The 22,459-nt window shown below is 44.0% G+C and overlaps 2 protein-coding genes across 3 annotated transcripts in view; one reads left to right on the plus strand and one right to left on the minus strand.

Moving 5' to 3' along the window:
* The window catches only part of mlphb (melanophilin b), a 140,952-nt gene that overhangs the window by 55,312 nt on the left and 63,181 nt on the right, over positions 1–22,459 (minus strand). Inside the window, exons 1-2 of one of the 2 annotated variants that reach the window (XM_077536953.1) lie at positions 16,010–16,125; positions 9,052–9,241 (exon numbers count right to left, since the gene is read on the minus strand). The gene's annotated coding sequence lies outside the window, so the exon portion shown is untranslated. Of the gene's footprint in view, positions 1–9,051; positions 9,242–16,009; positions 16,126–22,459 lie in introns of those variants that run through there. The other variant, XM_077536956.1, reaches the window with a different exon arrangement.
* col6a3 (collagen, type VI, alpha 3) overlaps positions 801–22,459 on the plus strand; it is a 77,638-nt gene continuing 55,979 nt past the window's right edge. Inside the window, exons 1-5 of the mRNA XM_077536952.1 lie at positions 801–1,748; positions 5,862–6,458; positions 8,634–9,227; positions 10,458–11,081; positions 11,553–12,143. Coding sequence (XP_077393078.1) covers positions 1,169–1,748; positions 5,862–6,458; positions 8,634–9,227; positions 10,458–11,081; positions 11,553–12,143 — 2,986 coding nt within the window. The 5' untranslated portion in view covers positions 801–1,168. The remainder of the gene's footprint in view (positions 1,749–5,861; positions 6,459–8,633; positions 9,228–10,457; positions 11,082–11,552; positions 12,144–22,459) is intronic.

The raw sequence follows: 22,459 nt of genomic DNA on the forward strand, positions 1-22,459 counted from the left end.
ATGGGAGTAACTGTAATATTATAAAATGGTAAAGTAACTCGTTATATTACGTCATTAATGCCTAAACATAATATATAACTGCAAGATGTTACTTTTGTAACGCGTTACGCCCAACACTGATTACTGTGTGTTCAGCAATAGCTAAGAATGTTAAAGGGATACTTAACTCATTGAGCATTTTCGCAGTAAAAAGTTAATATTTTGTCCAAAATAAATTTGATAACTTCATTAATTTTTATGTACAATTAATACCTTTAAAAACTAATTTTTACACTTGCTGGCGATTGTGGATGACATCACCTGTGCTGAGGGAGTCGGTAACGACCAATCGTGGATCACCTGTTTGCTGGGTTTGGTTAGCAAACTGAGCCATAATTGGTTGTTACCTACTTCCTCAGCACAGGTGATGTCATCTTCAGTCAACAGCAAGTAAAAAAAAATAGTTTTTAAAGGTATTAACTCAGTCACTGGCAGCCATTTTCACTGAAGCAACCAGCTTCACTCCCGCAACCTGTTTTACTGGATTTTGACTGATTTTGCAAGGCCCACGGAACATTGTGTTCTATTGCTATAAAAACATGGAACCTGCCAAAAGAAATATTAGAGTCTTTTCTTTCATCAGGAAAAAAACCAAAAACATATTTATATCTGTTTCTGTTTTGCAGCAATTAGATTATAGCTAAGTTTCATCATTATTCACAAATCTGTCTCAAAACTGGAAAGAGCTTTTTTGCAACATGTCCTGGTTGATCTCTTAAACTCCGCTGCCACCTGCTGGCCATTTTTTGTAATAACTGCCATTGCCTAACGTCCTCTTCAGGTCAGAGGCTGCATCAAAGCCTTCTTTATGCTCTAGTATTAAAAAAACAAACAAAAAAAACAAAAAAACGTATAAATACGTTTTTGGGTCCGTGGCAATATTTAAAATAGAACGTTTTTATTCGTTTTTGGGAGCAAATGAGTTAATTGTAAATGAAAAATAACGAAGTTATCAAATTTCATTCACTTTTTAACACTGAAAACAGCTCAATGAGTTACCCCTTTAAGCACATCAAATCGTTGAATTGATCTTTTTTTATTTGATCCAAATTCAATTTTTCCTCTTTTTGAAGATTGTGCCCACGGTTTGGCAGCTGATGTATACTTTCTAGTGGATTCGTCGTGGAGTATGGGCAAGGAGAACTTTGAGCATGTCAGACATTTTCTGTACAGTACGATACAAGCGTTGGACCAGGTCGGAGGGGGGAGATTCAAATTCGCTTTGGTGCAGTACAACACCAAGCCGCAAACCGAGTTCCAGCTCAAGAGCTACTCGACAACGCGGGGAGTCCTGGCTCACGTCGAGGCTATGTCGTATCACGGCGGGGGCACCCGGACCGGCCTGGGCCTGGACTTCCTGATCCGCGCCCACCTGAACGCCGACTCGGGCAGCCGGGCGAGCGAAGGAGCGGCGCAGGCGGTGGTGGTGCTCACCGACGGCCGCTCGCAGGACGACGTGGCCGAGCCGGCGCAAGTGCTGCGAATGGCCGGCGTGGAGGTCTTTGCCGTCGGTGTCCAGGACGCCGTGGACTGGGAGCTCAGGGAGATTGCTAGCCAACCTGCTCAAAGTCACGTGTTTAGCGTCGACTCTTTTCTGGCCTTGCGGGATCTGAGCCAAGATTTAGTGGCGGGGTTTTGCGACGCAATGGCACAGTCAGGGGGTGGTGCGCCGATGTCGAACGAAGCCCCCGGGGCTAGAGGAGGGACAGGTAATGAAATGGGACGTTCACCCGCTACCAATACTAATGTGTCCGCATGTGCCGGATGGAACTCCGCTGCACATGTGGCTGACTTTTTTTGATCATTAACACAATCAGATACACTTGACACAGTAACCTTCTATAAGCCACCAAATTAACATCACCTCAGATGCATGTGATTGAGAGGCCAACATCTACTGTGTGTTGCAATTGAAAGCACTGAATTGTTCATGTTTTGGATTTCAGGTTTGAAATGTGTTGCTTATTTACATCAACCGCATAAATGTGTAGTAATTAGCAATTCCATAACACATCCTCCTGTTACCTTAAATATTGTTTTTACAATTAAACCCCTAGTTTATGCGGCGGTTAAACAGATACTTGACTCATTGAGCCATTTTCAGCAGTAAAAATGTCTATAATTAATGTGGTAACGTCATTATTTTTCATGTACAATGAATACCTTTAAAAAGTAATTTATCCTACTTGCTGTCAACGGATGATGACATCACCTGTGCTGAGGAAGTAGATAACGACCAATCAGTTTACTGACCAAACTTAGAAAACAGGTGAGCCATGATTGGTCGTTACCTACTTCCTAGGCACAGGTGATGTCATCATCAGTCGATAGCAAGTAGAAAAATTACTTTTTAGAGGTATTAGTCGTACATGAAAAATAATTAAGTTATCAAATTAATTCTGGACAAAATATTAACTTTTCACTGCTGAAAATGGCTTAATGAGTCAAGTATCTCTTTAAAGTACTTTTGTTGTTGACTGCCTAAATAGCCTAAGTCATTAAATATGATCCAAGACATCGGATGGGGTCAAATCCACCCCAAAGCTAACACCGGTGAACACAGTTTATTTTTTTTTATGATTTTAGTCTGACAGCAGTTTACAACAAATCTTTGGTCGCAGAATCCAAAACTGATCTCAGTTTAAAAAAAAAAAAAAAAAAAAAAGCTATAAAATCCCCGTTCTCTTCGAAAATATTGTGTTTCTATGTAATTAAAACACTAAGATGGAATAGTTTCAAAATTTAGAAAAAAGAAAAAAAAACAGCATTAATATAACTATGCTAGTTTGCAGATATTGATAGTGCTGATCAGTGACTGCACAAGCAGGTTAAGTTGCGACATCGCTGTAGATGACTCCAATCATATAATCCGCTCTTCTTACTACAGTCTTACTACAGCTAATCAGTGGAATTTTGCTTATCTAAGGGTAAGCTGTTGAAGAAAACATCATGCTAAAAAAAATATATAATAATTTTGAAATCAGCATATCAGTTTTACTTTTAATCAGCACAAAAATCAAACTTTAAAAAAAAATTCTCGAATTGTACCACAACACGTCTCACATCACAACTTCTACAACCAATCAGTGACCTTTTAACAATTGCTAACCACTCACCACCACTTGCTTACGTGTCTTGTAAATGTTTGCCCTTATCCATCACAATGTCTAAATGTGTGTTTTGTTTTGTTTTTTTGGTTTACAAAAAAAAAAAAAAGTGTAATGTTGTGTATCTGAGACAGTGATGAATCCGCCTGGTCTCCATCCTTACCCTGCTGAACAAGTACTGAAAACAAGTCAATTGGGCCCTCAGGTTGACACATTTTCCAAGTTAATACACAATACAGATATAGAAGAAAATTCAGGAAGTACTCGAACACATAAAAGGATGCAGCAAAATAAATAAAAATTGATGATAAAAGTTGACAAGCGATTATTTTTGGGATAGACCAAATTGCCTCAGTACAAACTTCGGCACACAAAAGGATGAGCCAGCGGGTCATTACTGGTCACTTTATCTAAGGTCCGTAACACGAGTCTGCATGGGTGGCTGACACCATGAAGTTTGTCCAAGAAACACATTTTGAATGTCGTCAACAACATAAATATTGTTGCCCTTATTTGTTTCAATGGAATACACAGTATGCTAGTTTTTTTTGTTGTTTTTTTAACCTGTCATTATTCCCAGGTAGAAAGTTATATTTTCCCCACCCTACTGATTTTCACATCATGAGTATATAAACTCTCCAAAAGTATTGGAACAGTGAAGCCAAGTTCTTTTGAGTAGGTTTGGGTTTGACATCAAAAAATGAATATGAAACCAGAGCAACATTACATTTACAATGGAACCTTAGTTTTGGTATGCCCTGGTTTTCATGTGATTTGGTTTTCAATTGTTTGTTTGTTTTCCATCTAAATTTTTTTCTGGGTTTTTGTACATTCGCTCGGTTTTCCTGCAACTCAGCCATTTATTTCCCGCAATTAATGTGCGTTCATATAAAGCATTTTGGAAGTTAATTCGAAAGAGTTCAGCAGATGGCAGGGCATATACCACAGTGCTTTTATACAGAACTCGAAGCCATAACCCTCCTGGTGTGCTCTGCAACACTCGGGCAACCTCTGTGTAACACATCCTGTCCAAAAGTCAGACCAGTAGCGCCATGTCTAATCACACACTTTCACCGTACTGGGCCACGTGGTGGCATATTTAGCAATCGCACCGAATAAACCAGATAAAATGAAATTTCGAAATTCCGTGGGAATGCTGAAAGCTGAATGCTAATAAAATATTTCCCCAGCAAGATTTGAACTAACGCACTTGCATGTCTCCGTAATGACAGGCAAGTATTTAACATGTGAGCCAACTTGGCTTGTTGAAAATCATGGCTAATGGCCTATTTATATGTAAAAGTGTTACCTGAAAGTACCCTCCATTCATTTAGATGGAAAAATGCAAAAAAAATAAATAAAATAAAATTCATGCAATACCGCCACCTAGGTATACAGTACCCGCCATTCATTTAGATGGAAAAGTGGAACTAAGATAGCTGGTATACGTGTAATCACTTAGTGTAATTGCCATGGATACATTTACAATGTACAGTCAGAGGTGGGATTCGAACCCGCGACCTCCTGGTTACTGGACAATGCATTTTACCAAGAGTGTCAATGAACAGAATCACAGAGCTGGTGATGATGAGAAGTTGTATGTATGGAAGTGGGCGTGGAAAGTAGGAGTTAGAAAAAGTTCAATGTCAGTCCCATTGAAAATGAATGCGGAAAAGTTGACATTTAACACTAAATTGTGCGAATACTGTACGTACTGTGAAATCAGACAATATATTCCCAAGATGGTGTGAATTTTTGAACCAAGTTGAAATTTGAACAGTGTAAATCGGAAGTATTATGCGGGAGTTATTACACGGCAAAAAAAGTGTGGCGAATAAAAAGCCGAATAACGTGGGAATGCATTCCCACAACAAGCACAAAATAGTTTGAGTGCGATGTTGCTCCAAGTTGACCAAATCTTGCCCAGCAGACCGAGAGGTCGATCTCTTAGCCGTTTCTCAATATGCATATTTGTTCATTCTTACATTCTTGTGAAACGTCATCAGTCCTGGCCCAAGTAAGAACACAATGTTGTTCTTGTCAGCTAGCTTAGATCAAGGATACATCTGTTCATCACTTGGGACTGCTCAGCTCTGAAAACATCCCAAAAAGCATTTCGTGATGCTACCACAGAAATACATGGCGGGGAAGTTAACAACTACGTAGCCGTAGAGAATTGCATTCGTAGGAAGAACATTCTCGAGTACGTCTTAGGTAAGTCTGTACTTGGCGAATTCACAAGTCTGTAGTCGTCTCGTATTCATCTTTTGGTGTCAAAAGCAAAATGTTTTCCATCCGCAGCAACAATACAGGAAATGCCCTCAATGTAGCAATATTTGTGGAGGGCAGTGTATGTTCCTTTCCAGTGCTTGTGAATTGTTGAAAATTGTCACTTTAGTTATTGGTAGCTTCCTTCTAACGCCTATAAAATGACTCGCCTTCAAAGTGAAGCTACATGTTCCATCATTGTGAAACCAAGCATCTCATTCTAATTTACACGTTAGTAATCAAGCAAAGCTAGAAAACAATTGGAATGACTTGGGCAAATCTCCTTGGTTCAGCCGACATGCAGCATGACGTTTTTGTAATGATGTGTTCACACTGAATGTGACTTGACACCCAAGATTCTTTCCCCACTTTTTCACCGTTAACACTTTCACAAGTTCCATTTTGTTCTGTTTCTCTCTCTCTCTCTCTCTCTCTCCCCCCTTAAAGCGCAAGATTCCGCAGACCTTGTACTCTTAATTGATGGATCGCAGAACGTTGGAGCAGCAAACTTTCCATACGTGCGTGATTTGGCATTGAGAATCGTTGAGCGCCTCGATGTGGGCAGGGAGGCCGTTCGGGTGGCCTTAGCCCTGTACCACGCCAACCCCGAGATTAAGTTCTATCTCAGTAGCTATGACAGCAAAGCATCTGTCCTGGAGGCTGTGAAGGAACTTACATACTCAGGGAGTCCCCAATCTAACCTGGGCCTGGCCTTGGAGGAAGTAGCCCAGAGCCTTTTGAGCCAATCGGCAGGGGGCAGGGCAGAGGAGGGCGTACCCCAGATGGTGATTGTTATCAGCGCTGGGCCATCCACTGATGATACCGGCGCTGGTGACCGGGCCCTTAAGAGGGCCGGAGTTATCACGTTTGCCGTGGCCATCGGTAGCACCGCCGCTGCGGATTTGGAAGCGGTCGCTACCGATAGGTCGTTTGTCCTGTCGGCCCCTGATTTCAGAACAGTGGCGAGCGTGGGTGACCAGCTGTCGCCGTTCGTTCAGGGTGTGGTCCAGCGCACCATTATAGTACAGAATGAGTTCACAGAAGGTAGGTCATTTTTCTGTAATTGTGGTTCTGAGGGGCCGTCCAATGGTCCTTAACATGTGTGCTAGAAATAATCATGTGCTTTACATTTTTTTCCCCAGGTTTTTCTTGTAAAACTGAACATTTTCAAATTCCTGGACAAAAAGGAGATTTTAGCATTATAAATATAATTTGGGTTGAAGACATTCTACACACGTTTGTTATTTAGAATTACTACAGAAAGTGTAAAACCAATGTTGGCAATTACCTTTCGTTGTTAAGTCAACTGAGGAATAAAATTTACAACAGGTATTTGTCAAACTTATATTTTTTAATGTTCCATCATAATTATTATTAATGTAACTGCCTAGAATACAGTATGTGTATAAAAAGTTAACTGAAGCATAAGGTGCCTCATTCCATTTCAAAATAAAAACATCGCGAGCTGGCTGAAATCAAAAGAGTCTGCATTAAAGTGCTCCATGTTGCCAGATAGTCTGTTGCCGTTTATTTGACTGACTTAGCGGTCTTAAATTTAATTATAGGTAGGTGAATTTTGAAATTCTTCATTTTGTAAATGATTAAATAAAAGAAAAAGCTTAAAATTGGAAAAAATACGCATTAAAGCACTTCACGATGCCAAACACTGTCTTCTATTTTTTAGGACTGGTGTCCAAATAGATTTGTTTCATTGAAGCCAGCATCCAGTGCGGTAAAGTGCTTTAATGTAGACTCTTTCCAAGTACTTTAATTTGTATTATTTCCAAAACAAAGGATTTGATCAACATCATTGTTGTTAAATTAGGCTGAAATTGAAAGAGTCTGCATTAAAGTATTCCATAATGCTGAATTCCTTCCCAATTTGATCACAGGGTCTATATGATAGCATCATGAAGTGCTTTAATGCAGACTTATTGCTGTTAGTGCAGCTGTGGCATAACCCACACAGTGTGTGGTGGCCTAAATTATATTACCGCCAGAATAAAAGAACAATTATTATTAGGCAGCTGAAATTTGGGTATATAAATTCAAAATTTCTCATTACTGTTCAAAATAGTCAAATATCGCGAACCGACCGAAAGCAGAAAGAGTCAACAATACAGCACTTTGCAATGTCAGATTGTCTCATCACAATTTCAAAATAGTTGGTCAGGTCTAATATATTTGTGATGCACTGTATCAGTACTGTACAAGTGCATCCAGCATCATGAAGTACTTTATTTCAGACTCTTTCAAAAACTGTGATTTTATTCCTTGCTGTTCAATAGGTTTTGCTTATTTTCTTAGACCTTACATTAGTTTGTGGCCAACATTATATTTTTAATGCTAAAATGGAATTATTGTTATTATTTCTGAAATTTGAGATTTTTTTTAATCAAAATATAGTTAGGAAAAGCATTTACATTAAAGCACTTCAATGATGGTGGATCCTGTCTCATTTTTATGGCAGGTGTTCTAATACATTTGTTAAGGTAAAGAGAGAATTCAGCATCACAAAGTGCTTTACTGCGGATGCTTTTCCCCAAAAAAATGTTTTGGTAATTACCATTGCTAATTTCCATAAATGTCATATCGGCTGGTGGTTGTTAAGCAGTGACTAAGTGTACATGCAGTCAATATTCAGGTGAAGGTGAAAATTCCGGTTTTGAAAATACCCGTCGACGTGTGAGTAAATAAAGTTACTCCCGTTGACATGGTAATCGCCATCTAAACTACGATGCACGGACAACACCATGATGCAAATAGATGTCGGGTCCGCTTCTTATTTTCAACTGACGATAAAAGATATTTTTCGTGTCACTCACCACACTCGGTTTCCTCCTCGCTCCCAATAATGTGTGTCTAAAATTTGCCATGTTTATTTATCTCTCTGTATGTAGCATGTCTATCCACCCGAAATACAGACGCCGCACATATAAGTACTTAAAAAAAAGCAAGATTTCTTGCGGAAAAACAAAAAAACAAACCGATGATCCCTTCAAACGAGGTACCCTGATCATGTTTATATGACCAACTGTTCTGGTTAGAAAAGGGGTAACCCAGGGGTCTTATTCACGTGGCTTACCAGGGTTATTGACTGCATGTAAACATAGTGATTTTAACGGGGAATTAGCAATTTGGCTCGCATAGGTAGGTGAAGTTATCAATAGCTGTAGAGAGTTTTGAGATCCATTTTAATCTATGTTCTCTTCTCTTCAGTCTTGGCCGTTGGACAAAGAGACATCATTTTCCTTCTTGACAGCACAATGGGCGCCACTGTTATCAACTCCGTGCGCGAGTTCATCCGGAGGTTTGTTGACACCATGCCCATCGGCCCGGATGGCGTGCAAGTGGGTTTGGCCCAGTTCAGCAATACCCCCCGGGCGGAGATCGACCTCAACTCCTACGGAACCAGGGACGAACTAACGGCCGCTTTGGGTCGGATCAAACCCAGACAGGGCCAGGCGGTCAACATCGGAGCAGCCTTGGAGTTTGTGAGAACTGAAATGCTGCGACCCGAAAAGGGCAGTCGTCTTAATCAAGGCGTCCCGCAGCTTTTGCTGCTGATGACAACTAAAAAGTCCAACGATGATGTGACTGGACCGGCAAGGGCTCTGCAGCAAATGGGCGTACTAACCTTGGCCGCCGGTTCCAAGGCGGCCGATGAGCAAGAATTGAAGGAGATTGTCTTTAACGAGGCTCTTGTATTCATGATGAAGGACTTCCGTGTGCTACTTCGTAGCCCCAAGTTGATCATTGATGCGCTTTCCACTCTAGCCGGCGTCGTGGTGACTGAAGTGCCCACTGAGCCAGGTAAGGCTTTGATCCTGCAAAAACATCCATACATGTTATACCTTTCGTCCATTTTCCATAGCACTTGTCCCCGTTAAGAGTCGTGGGTGAGCTGAAGCCGATTGCAACGGCCTTTGGGCAAGTGGCGGAGTAAACTCTTGACTGGTCACAAGTTAAAATGCAGGGCACTTATAGACAAGCAGCCATCGACACTCACATTAAGTTGATTAAGTGGATTTTTTTTACACTCTGGACTGGTCGTCAGCCAATCCCAGGGCACATATAGACATACAACATGCAGACTTTCATTCCTATCCATTCATACATCCATACATCCATCAATTTACTACCGCTTATCCGAGGTCGGGTCGCGGGGGCAGCAGCTTTTAGGAGAGAATCCCAGACCTCCCTCTCCCCAGCCACTTCAACCAGCTCCTCCGGCGGGATTCCAAGGCGTTCCCAGGCCAGCCGAGAGACATAGTCTCTCCAGCGTGTCCTGGGTCGTCCCCGGGGCCTCCCGCCGGTGGGACATGCCCGGAACACCTCCCCAGGGAGGCGTCCAGGAGGCATCCGAACCAGATGCCCGAGCCACCTCAGCTGGCTCCTCTCAATGCGGAGGAGCAGCGGCTCGACTCTGAGTCCCTCCCGGATGACCGAGCTTCTCACCCTATCTCTAAGGGAGAGCCCGGACACCCTCCGGAGGAAACTCATTTCGGCCGTTTGTATCCGGGATCTTGTTCTTTCGGTCACGACCCACAGCTCGTGACCATAGGTGAGGGTTAGAGCGTAGATCGACCGGTAAATCGAGACCTTTGCCTTTTGGCTCAGCTCTTTCTTCACCACGACGGAGCGATACAGAGTCCGCATCACTGCAGACACTGCACCGATCCGCCTGTCGATCTCTTGCTCCATCCTACCCTCACTCGTGAACAACACCCCAAGATACTTGAACTCCTCCACTTGGGGCAGGATCTCATGCAGACTTTCATTCCCATCTATTGATAATTTAGGCTCTCTATGTACATAATGTGTACGCAATTGGAATGTGGGGCAAGCCGGCGTAACAGGTGAAAACGCACACAAGCACGGAGAGGCGCAAATTCCGTACAGGAGGGTCAGAGTCGAGATTCAAACCCAGAACTGTGATTAGGAGATTTTAAGAGTCAAATTGACCCATTTTAAAGGATGCAGGGAGAATATTGTTTTATTATGTGTGCTAATTATTTTTTGGATATCTTTGCTTTTCCTCAGTGGTGGAGATAACAACGGTGCAGACCCAAAGAGTGGTCAGAGACATCGTCTTTCTCGTGGATGGCTCCAACTACATCGGCAGCAATAACTTTCCATATGTGCGTGACTTCATGATTAACGTGGTCAACCAACTGGAAGTGAACCCCGACAGAGTCCAAATTGGCCTCATGCAGTTTGCTGAGCAGCCCAAAATTGAATTTTATCTCAACACCGCACGCGACAGGCAAGATGTCGTGGACCGGATCTCACAACTCAGATTGACAGGAGGCTCCGTTTTGAATACGGGTGCCGCCATGGAATACGCCCTCCGCAACATGTTCAGTGTGTCGACGGGCTCGCGCAAGAGGCAAGGAGTTCAGCAGGTGTTGGTTCTCATCACAGGTGGTCCGGCCCAGGATGAGATGAAGAGTGTTGCTGATAGGCTGGCTCTTGGAGGTGTTCTGACCTTTGTGGTCAGTTCCGGGCAAGCAGACCAAGCCACGCTGCAAACAGTCGCCTTTGTTCCAGACTTGGCTTACCATGAGTCAAGTTTCTCATATTTGCCAGCTATGGCTGAACAAATCATGCCAAAGTTAATTACAGTGGTTGGTGATACAGACTTGTCAACAGTCACTGAAGCACCTGGTGAGTTGTCTGTCTGACACATTTAAACTTGTTGAGACACTTAAGAATAACACTGAAATGTATTTGAACACACACAAAAATATTACAAGCATAACATACATATGAAATACATAATTATAATGTACATAACTAATAATGGTCAAATATTTATAATTTAAGCCTTTAAATACGCAAATACACTGTAATCACATAAAAGAAGCTTTTCAAACACACTTTAGATACGAGCATGAATTTTAACAATTGCGAGCACAAATTACAGTTAATAATGAACCATATAAAAATGCTCATATCGATGCAAAAAAAAAAAAAAAAAGTAAAAACCCATCAAAAAGCTATGAATGCAGCAATACAATGAGAAAATCTGCAAAACAGATGAACCGCTTCAGTGAGCAACAGGTAGCGGATGATTACTGTAAATGATTCCTTTGTAAAAGTTAATTAAATGTTATTCTTCTGACTTGTTTTCCACAGCGGTGACCGGATCTGAAAGGGATGTCGCCTTCCTTATCGATGGCACAGACTCCGTTCGGTCAGACTTTGGTTACGTCCGGGATTTTATCCTCAAAGTCATTGAACCGCTTGACATCGGGAGTGACAAAGTGAGAGTTGCAGTGGTTCAGCACAGCGAGAGGCCGACGCCTAATTTCTACCTGAACACCTATCAGACCAAAGACGAGGTTGTGAGAGCCGTCAGTCAAATGACACTGGCCGGAGGACGCAGTCTCAACACGGGCTCAGCTCTGAAGTTCATGCGGGACACTATCTTGTCCGAGAGACACGGCAGCCGCAGGGCAAGGAGTGTGCCGCAGTTTTTGATCGTTCTGACCGGAAGCCGATCCAGGGACAATGTGAAGGAGCCTGCCGGTGTGCTGAAGACTGAGGGGGTTGTGCCATTTGGTGTAGGCGTCAAGGATGCGGACCCAAAGCAGATCGAGGAGATTTCACACAACCCTGCCTTTGCCTTCAAAGTGAAGGAATTTAGCGAACTCGACACCGTGCCACAACAACTCAACACCTACGTGAGACTTCCAGCGGCTGAGCTAGACATCGTCCTGCGGGAAGGTAAGAAATCAAGCTTTTATTTCTACTGTTTGCTCAAGGGCTTCCTAAAAATCTGCATGTAATGTTTTCCATTTATAGTACAAGGTCATGCTGTAAAAAGAGATATTGTCTTCCTACTGGATGGCTCTGAAAACACCAGAAACGGGTTTTCAGACATAAAACTCTTCCTTAAGGGCATAGTGGAGAGTCTCTATGTCAGTGAAAACCAAGACAGGGTGTCTGTGGTTCAGTTTGCCGATAAGCCCAATGTCAATTTTCATTTGAACACCCACAAGACCGAGAGTGACGTTATGAACGCCATTGACAATTTAAGGCATGGCAGTGGTGGGAGACGCCTTAATGTCGGGGCGGCACTGCAGTATGTGAGACACAGTGTCTTTACTTCCTCCTCTGGCAGTAGGAGGCTGGAAGGCGTGCCGCAGATTCTGATTCTTCTAGTTTCCAACCCATCCACCGATGATGTGAGGAGCCCAGCTATTGCGCTTAAGGACCACGAAATTGTGTCTGTGGGGGTTGGAGTGGGCAATGCTGATTTTTCAGACTTGGAAATGGTTGCCTTTGAACCCGGTTTCATATACAAGGTCATCCGTGTTTCCGAGTTGCCCTCAATCCAATCTAAACTCGTTGCTGCGCTGAACCTAAACAAAGATGCCACAGAAGCCACAACTTCTGATTTAACAGGTAAGAATCCCGTCCTAACAATTGCTTTCATGACGTCTAATTGATTCTCATGATACGCGTTTTGCATTTATTTGGTTTGACATACTCTAGACAGTTTTCTATCTCTTAGCCTTCCAACCATAGTGTTTTTCAACATCACGGTTCCTTTTATACTTTGACATTCTTGGGTTCTACCTTTCGTTCTCTGCACAGTCATACCCTATGAATAGTCTTTCTATTTATTTACACACTTGATGCAGGCCGAACTAAGAGGGATATAGTGTTCCTTCTCGACGGTTCAGACGGCGCGAGAAACGGACTACCAGCAATTCGGGAGTTCATCAGAAGAATGGTAGAAGATCTGGACTTTGACGATGATAAGGTCCGAGTGGCCGTCATTCAGTATAGTGACGACACCAGCGTTTACTTCAATTTGACGGCCCACGGTTCCAAACGGGCCATAATCTATGCTGTTAGAAGCCTTCGGCATAAAGGGGGGAGTCCGAGGAACACTGGAGCTGCACTCGAGTTTGTGCGGGATTACATTTTCAACGCTGCCTCCGGAAGTAGAGCTGTCCAGGGAGTCCCTCAAATTCTGTTTTTATTGACCGGAGGCGAATCCACTGATGACATTTCAGGAGCCGCAGCTGACCTCCATCAACTTGGTGTTTTGTCTTTTGCTATTGGAATGAAAAACGCTAAACAAGAGGAGCTAGAGAGAATTGCCTCCTCTTCTGCTTATATTTTTAATCTACCTGTTTTTGGTGAACTTTTGTCTGTCCAACAAGAGATAGTGTCATTTGTTCAAGTGGGAAAAGTGCTTGAGCCTCCTGTAGGTAAGAATTGCCTCTCATTTTGCTTTGTTTTGAGACATTTGATCCTCTTTTTTTTGAGCTTCGATGAAACTGCAACAACATCTGGAACGTGTGTCAATCAGTTTCATAGCACTTCAAGTTTCTCCACTCGTTCAGAGAAACTTGGTTACCTTGTTTCTTGTATGGCTCACCTACTTTCCTCTCTGGAGAGCCTTCTCATGATAGCTCCACATCATCTCCCTTTATGAAGCTCTTCCTTGAGCCAATGATTTTCATATCATTGACATCGAACATAGATTTGATGGAAGTCTTCTCTTTCAATGTCCATCAACTTTTTTTTTCTTTTTACACAGGATGCCCCTTGCATTTCTTGTTTTCAAGTGTATGCCCTGTATTTCTTGAATCTAATAATACAAACCAAGCTATGACAACCATGTAAATGATGTCACTTTAAGAGATGTTTGTGATCCTTAACAAGGGCTCATCTTTTTTTTTTTCTTTTTTTTTTCCTAGTGAAACAAGAGTCCCCACAAAGAGACATTGTGTTTCTGGTGGATGGTTCAGATGAAACTTTGAGTGGATTCCCAGCCATTAAAGGTTTCATTAAACATGTGGTTGAAACGCTCGCTGTCGGTGCGAATGGGGATCATGTCTCTGTGGTCCAGTATAGCAGCACTCCACAGATGCACTTTAGTTTCAACACCTACACCGATTTAAACGATGTTGTTACTACTGTTGAGCAGTTGAAACACAAAGGTGGTGGTCCTCTTAACACTGGGGCAGCTCTTGAATATGTGAGGACCAACACCTTCACAGAGTCCTCTGGGAGTCGGCTCAAAGAAGGTGTGCCTCAGATACTGGTTCTGTTAAGCGGGGGTGTATCTCAAGATGAGGTGACGGACGCTGCTGCCGCTCTTAAACAGGACAAAGTTGTCGCCTTCTGCATAGGAAACAAAAATTCCGATCTACTCGAACTGCAAACTATTGCGCATGTACCATCCTATGCCTTTGCTCTGCAACAGTTTGAGGATATTGGAAGAATCTATCAGCAGTTAGTTTCCTTTGTGAAAAGAGTGCCTCGACAAACTGGATCAAAGCCTCTGCCTGCATTAGGTAAGCAAATTACCTACCGACTTTCCCTCCCTCTCTGCCTGACTCCATCCCTCCCATATCTTCCAAATTGTATCTTTGTTTTCTGTTGCCACTTATCTACCCAGATAGCTAGTTAGCTACCTACCTACCGTCCGGCCTGTTACGTTCCAGCCCGTAGCTTTGTTTTCTGTTTGCCCCCACCCATCTACAAGATGCTCCACCCACCCACCCGTCTATCTATCTATCTATCTATCTATCTATCTATCTATCTATCTATCTGTATTTTTATTTTCTGTTGCCCATGTGGTTACAGATTCCACGAGACGGGACGTTGTGTTTTTACTTGACGGATCCGATAAGTCTGAACCAAGATTCCAAGATATTAAGGACTTTGTGTTAGGAATAGTAGCAGAGCTTCACATCCATGCAAACAACGACCAGGTGGCTGTAGTTCAGTACAGCAACACGGCACAGATTCAGTTTGACTTGGGGCATTTCTCCTCAGCAGACGTTGTTGTTGACACAATAAGAGATCTGAGACATAAAGGCGGTTCGCCGAACAACATGGGTGCGGCCCTCCAGTATTTGAGGGAATATATCTTTACCCCTGATGCAGGTAGTAGATTCCCACAGGGAATTCCACAAATCCTTTTTGTGCTGAGCAATGAAAGGTCGGCTGATGACATAAGAGCGCCCGTCAGAATGCTGAAAGAGATTGGCGTGATCATAATTGCCATTGGAACAGATAATGCAGATACCCTAGAACTTCAGACAATGTCTCACAATGCTAAATATGCACTATCAGTAAGCAATTACAAGGAACTCCTTACTGCAAAGGAAGGAGTTTTGTCACTACTTAAAGAGGGTGACCAACATTTAGAGCAATCAGCCCCAGTGGAGAGTTTTGGTAAGATGTTCTGTGTGGAACTGCTTCTACATTTATGACATAATTCTACTAGTTTAAATTGATTATTCAAGAAGAAAAAAATATTTTCTTGTCAGTGATTTATTACAGCAGCTGACTTCTTTTACATTTTTCTTTTTACTACAGAATCAAGGAAAAATGATGTAGTGTTTCTGATTGATGGATCATATGACTCACGAAATGATTTTGAAGCCATCCGCCAATTTATTGAACAAATGGTGGAAACCTTGAGCCTCGATGACCGAGACCAGATGGCTGTCGTTCAATACAGCCGCAATGCCACCGTCAATTTCTACTTGAATTCTTATTCAGCTAAGACGGATGTGCTCAATTCCATCCGAACCATGGGGCATAAGTATGGCAGACCCCTCTACCTTGGCAAAGCACTGGAGTTTGTCAGAGACAACGTATTTGCAGCTTCGGTTGGAGGCCGACGTGCATCTCTGGTTCCTCAGTATCTGTTTGTCTTTAGTGGCGGCAGATCCAAGGATGACGTAAGAGGACCAGCACAATCGCTCAAAGAAAATGGAATAAAGACATTCTCTATTGGAACGAACAACGCAGATACATTGGAAATGCAAAACATTTCTTTTACGCCATCACACTATTTTTCGGTCACAAGCTTTGCAAATCTGCCAAGTGTTCATGAGTCTGTCAAAGCCATGTTGAGAGCTGGTGACGATACAGCCGGATATACGTCTTCTGTTGGTAAGATGTAGACTAGTTTATTTTGTGTGTGCTTGTTTGAAATACTGCACCGTTTGTAAGCATGAAATTGCATTTGTTTAATAGCATTTGTGTGCAATTTCAGGTACTTCCAAAGTTACTGAATTAGAACTTGGTGGTCCTGCTGATATTGTCTTTCTACTCGCTGGATCTGATGATATGCGAGTAAATGAAGGACGTGTTTTGGACTTTGTGAGACAATTTGTTAAAGAAGTAGAAATTGGTCCAAACAATGTACAAGTCGCTGTTATTCAGTACAGCACAGAGGCCACAGCAGACTTTGCCTTAAACTCTTATGGACAGAAAAATGATCTAATGACTCACCTGAGCAATGTAAAGCTAAGAGGAGGGTCCACCGTGAACACTGGTGCAGCCCTTGATTATGCTAGAAATTATATGTTTACTGCATCAGCTGGAAGCAGAGCCCAGCAGGGAATACCTCAGACAATGATTGTCTTAAATGGAAAAAAGTCTGATGATAATGTTGCAGAGCCACTTGAGAGCCTGAGAAATGCTGGAATTGTTCTTTATAGCATTGGACTAAATGATGCAGATAAACAAGAAATGGAGGAAATATCACACAGCGTTGATGCTGCATATTTTATCAATGCAACATCTGACTTCCCTGTTGTGATTCAACGTTTACTCTCTGCAATTTTATCCCGTAGAAGCAGAGTTGACCCTGGTGTTGGTGAGTGGCACTTAAAATGAATTACTAATTCTAAAAAAATAAAAAATTAATAATGAATTATGGTTTGACTATTATATCACTATGAGAAATGGGATTCCAAAAAGATGTTATCTGATTTGAAACTGATAATATCCTTAGTTAAAAGTTAAATGACCAAAGTCAGAATCAGTAAGACTTTTGTTTAAAGCTTTCCATTATTTTCTTAGCTGCGACTGACACCAAAAAGGATATTGTATTCCTTCTGGATGGTTCTGATGGAACAAGGAATGGCTTCCCCGCAATGCGTGACTTTGTTGAGAGAGTGGTGGATTCATTCAATGTGGGAGGTGACAGAGACCGTGTCTCTGTGGTCCAGTACAGCAGAGATGCAGTGGCCAACTTCTATCTGAACACATACACAACAAAAGAAGATGTTGTGGATGCAGTCAGAGAGCTCAGACACAGAGGAGGCAGACCTCTCAACACAGGGGCTGCCCTCCGATACGTCAGGGACAGTGTCTTTACAAACTCCTCAGGGAGTAGGCGCTTGCAAGGTGTTCCCCAGATCTTAATCTTGCTAAATACCAGGCGGTCTTTTGACAGCATTGATGCGCCAGCCTTTGCTTTGAAACAGCAGGGCATCTATACAATCAGTATTGGAACACGCAGCTCTGACAAGAATGAGCTGCAGAAGATATCACATGACCCAAGCTATGCTTTAGCAGTATTTGACTTTACTGGCCTAAAAAATGTCCAAGAACAGCTCTCCTCAGTATTAAGCAGAGTGCTAAGGGAAACATCCATGACAACAACGATGACAGGTAAGCAAGTTCCCCATTCAAACACATGAAAATGTGAATAGCATTGAAATCTATGAATATATTGAGGGTTGTAGAAGGTAGAGCTGGTGGTCTTAGTAGAATATGTCTCATATTTATTTCTGACAGTAAAAAGACAGGGAAGGGATTTTGTTGTACGATTAGGTGGTAGACTTAGGGTCTTAATACATTTCATGTTTTGTTTACTGCAGCAGACAGACCGGGAAGGGATGTGGTTTTCTTGTTGGATGGCTCTGATGCCACAAGAAATTCATTCCCAGCAATGAGGGACTTTGTCCAAAGAGTCGTTGAGACGCTGAGTTTGGATGACAACAAAGATCGTGTCTCCCTGGTTCAGTACAGCAGAGATGCAGCTGTCCAGTTCTATCTGAACACATACACAACAAAGGGCGAGATCCTTGACATTGTAAGAGGATTGAGGCACAGAGGTGGAAGACCCCTCAACACTGGAGCAGCTCTCCAGTACTTGAGGGATAATGTCTTCACAGCCTCCGCCGGCAGCAGACGCCTTGAAGGAGTCCCACAGGTCCTAATCTTGCTAAGCGGCGGAAGGTCTTTCGACAGTGTGGATGCGCCAGCTTCTGCTCTCAAACAGCAGGGTGTGCTGATCTTTGCCATTGGCACCAGACGCTCTGATAGCGGAGAGCTGCAAAAGATAGCCCACGACCCCAGATATGCTCTATCGGTGCCTGAATTCACTGACCTCCCCACTGTCCAACAACAGCTTCAGTCCTCCATGGAGGCTGTGGTGATTGACGTCACCCCAGAAACGCCAACAGTAATTGGTACGTGTACAAGCACAGCACTCATTAGGCATGGACGGGCTATCTGATCCTCGATTACCTTCACACTACGTAAAGGTTTAATGATCACGTCACAGGTTAGCCTTTAACTTAGAAGGGACTGACATGGCGCAGGCAACTGTGTCCCAATAATATGATGTTCTCGGCTAGGGTGACTGTTTTGGAAAGGTTCTCTTCATCATTTATCTTCCTGTCTTTTCTCAGCTGAAGCCAAAAAAGATATTGTATTCCTTCTGGATGGTTCTGACGAAACAAAGAATGGCTTCCCCACCATGCGCAGTTTTGTTGAGCAAGTGGTAGAGAAACTCAATGTGGGAGTAGACAAAGACCGTGTCTCTGTGGTCCAGTACGGCAGAGATGCAGAGCCCAATTTCTACCTGAACACGTACACCACAAGAGAGGATGTTGTGGATGCAGTCAGAGGGCTCAGACACAGAGGAGGCAGACCCCTCAACACAGGGGCTGCCCTCCGATACGTCCGGGACAATGTCTTTACAAACTCCTCAGGGAGTAGGCGCCCGCAAGGTGTTCCGCAGATCTTGATCCTGCTAAATGGCGGACCCTCTTTTGACAGCATTGATGCGCCAGCCTCTGCTCTCAAACAGCAGGGCGTCTTTACAATCAGCATTGGAACACAGAACTCGGACAGCAGCGAGCTGAAAAAGATATCCCATGACCCTAGTCATGCGCTAGAAGTGTCTGAGCTCACGGACCTCCCCAATGTCCAAGAACAGCTCTCCTCTGTAATCAGCAGGGTACTCAGAGCCACCCCCATGAAACCAACCGTGTCTGGTAAGCGAGATCTCGATCCCAAACACTTGACAAGTTGACTGTTCTTCAAATGTGTAAATCTTGTGTCATCATTTGGCCATGAGGTGGTATGCTTCGCGTATTGATACGTTTAATGTTCTGTTTACCACAGCTGACAGACTGGGAAGGGATGTTGTTTTCTTGTTGGATGGCTCTAACGCCACAAGAAACTCATTCCCAGCTATGAGGGACTTTGTCCAAAGAGTCATAGAAACGCTGAGTTTGGATGACAACAAAGATCGCGTCTCCCTGGTTCAGTACAGCAGAGATGCAGCTGTCCAGTTCTACCTGAACACATACACGACAAAGGGCGAGGTCCTTGACATTGTCAGAGGATTGAGGCACAGAGGTGGAACACCCCTCAACACTGGAGCATCTCTCCAATACTTGAGGGATAATGTCTTCACGGCCTCCGCCGGCAGCAGACGCCTTGAAGGAGTCCCACAGGTCCTAATCCTGCTAAGCGGCGGAAGGTCTTTCGACAGTGTGGATGTGCCCGCTTCTGCTCTCAAACAGCAGGGTGTGCTGATCTTTGCCATTGGCACCAGACGCTCTGATAGCGGAGAGCTGCAAAAGATAGCCCACAACCCCAGATATGCTCTATCGGTGCCTGAATTCACTGACCTCCCCACTGTCCAACAACAGCTTCAGTCCTCCGTGGAGGCTGTGGTGATTGACGTCACCCCAGAAACGCCAAGAGTAATTGGTACGTGTACAAGCACAGCAATCACTAGGCATGGGCGTGCGAAGCAAGCTTGTGTCGACAATTAGCCATTAAGTGGCAGACTTAGGGTTCTTAATACATTTTATGTTTTGTTTACCGCAGCCGACAGACCGGGAAAGGATGTGGTTCTCTTGTTGGATGTCTCTGATGCCACAAGAAACTCATTCCCAGCTATGAGGGACTTTGTCCAAAGAGTCATAGAGACGCTGAGTTTGGATGACAACAAAGATCGCGTCTCCCTGGTTCAGTACAGCAGAGATGCAGCTGTCCAGTTCTACCTGAACACATACACGACAAAGGGCGAGGTCCTTGACATTGTCAGAGGATTGAGGCACAGAGGTGGAACACCCCTCAACACTGGAGCAGCTCTCCAATACTTGAGGGATAATGTCTTCACGACCTCCGCCGGCAGCAGACGCCTTGAAGGAGTCCCACAGGTCCTAATCTTGCTAAGCGGCGGAAGGTCTTTCGACAGTGTGGATGCACCAGCTTCTGCTCTCAAACAGCAGGGTGTGCTGATCTTTGCCATCGGCACCAGACGCTCTGATAGCGGAGAGCTGCAAAAGATAGCCCACGACCCCAGATATGCTCTATCGGTGCCTGAATTCACTGACCTCCCCGCTGTCCAACAACAGCTTCAGTCCTCCGTTGAGACTGTGGTGATTGACGTCACCCCAGAAACGCCCACAGTAATTGGTACGTGTACAAGCACAGGACTCACTAGGCATGGACGGGCTATATCATCCTCCTTACCTAACACTACGTAAAGGTTTAATGATCATGTCAGCGGGGTAGCCTTTAACTTAGAAGGGACTGACATGGAGCCGGCGACTGCGTCCCAATAATATGATGTACTCGGCTAGGGTGACTGTTTTGCAAAGGTTCTCTTCATCATTTGTCTTCCTTTCTTTTCTCAGTTGAAGCCAAAAAGGATATTGTATTCCTTCTGGATGGTTCTGACGGAACAAGGAATGGTTTCCCCGCCATGTGTAATTTTATTGAGCAAATGGTGGAGAAACTCAATGTGGGAGGAGACAAAGACCATGTCTCTGTGGTCCAGTACAGCAGAGATGCAGAGGCCAATTTCTATCTTAACACATACACAACAGTAGAGGATGTTGTGGATGCAGTCAGAGGGCTCAGACACAGAGGAGGCAGACCCCTCAACACAGGGTCTGCCCTCCGATATGTCCGGGACAATGTCTTTACAAACTCCTCAGGGAGTAGGCGCCCGCAAGGTGTTCCGCAGATCTTGATCCTGCTAAATGGCGGCCCATCTTTTGACAGCGTTGATGCGCCAGCCTCTGCTCTCAAACAGCAGGGCGTCTTTACAATCAGCATTGGAACAGAGAACTCGGACAGCAGTGAGCTGAAAAAGATATCCCATGACCCTAGTCATGCGCTAGCGGTGTCTGAGCTCACTGACCTCCCCAATGTCCAAGAACAGCTCTCCTCTGTAATCAGCAGGGTACTCAGAGCCACCCCCATGACACCGGCAGTGTCTGGTAAGCGAGTTCTCGATCCCAAACACTTGACAAGTTGACTGTTCTTCAAATGTGTAAATCTTGTGTCGTCATTTGGCCATTAGGTGATAGACGTAGCGTCTTAATACGTTTAATGTTCTGTTTACCGCAGCCGACAGACCGGGAAGGGATGTGGTTTTCTTGTTGGATGACTCTAACGCCACAAGAAACTCATTCCCAGCTATGAGGGACTTTGTCCAAAGAGTTGTAGAGACGCTGAGTTTGGATGACAACAAAGATCGCGTCTCCCTGGTTCAGTACAGCAGAGATGCAGCTGTCCAGTTCTACCTGAACACATACACGACAAAGGGCGAGGTCCTTGACATTGTCAGAGGATTGAGGCACAGAGGTGGAACACCCCTCAACACTGGAGCAGCTCTCCAGTACTTGAGGGATAAAGTCTTCACAGCCTCCGCCGGCAGCAGACGCCTTGAAGGAGTCCCACAGGTGCTAATCTTGCTAAGCGGCGGAAGGTCTTTCGACAGTGTGGGTGCACCAGCTTCTGCTCTCAAGCAGCTGGGTGTGCTGATCTTTGCCATTGGCACCAGAAGCTCCGATAGCAGAGAGCTGCAGAAGATTGCCCACGACCCCAGATATGCTCTATCGGTGCCTGAATTCACTGACCTCTCCACTGTCCAACAACAGCTTCAGTCCTCCGTGGAGGCTGTGGTGATTGACGTCACCCCAGAAACGCCAACAGTAATTGGTACGTGTACAAGCACAGCACTC

This window comes from Festucalex cinctus, chromosome 11 (assembly GCF_051991245.1).
Source record: "Festucalex cinctus isolate MCC-2025b chromosome 11, RoL_Fcin_1.0, whole genome shotgun sequence".
Taxonomy (NCBI): domain Eukaryota; kingdom Metazoa; phylum Chordata; class Actinopteri; order Syngnathiformes; family Syngnathidae; genus Festucalex; species Festucalex cinctus.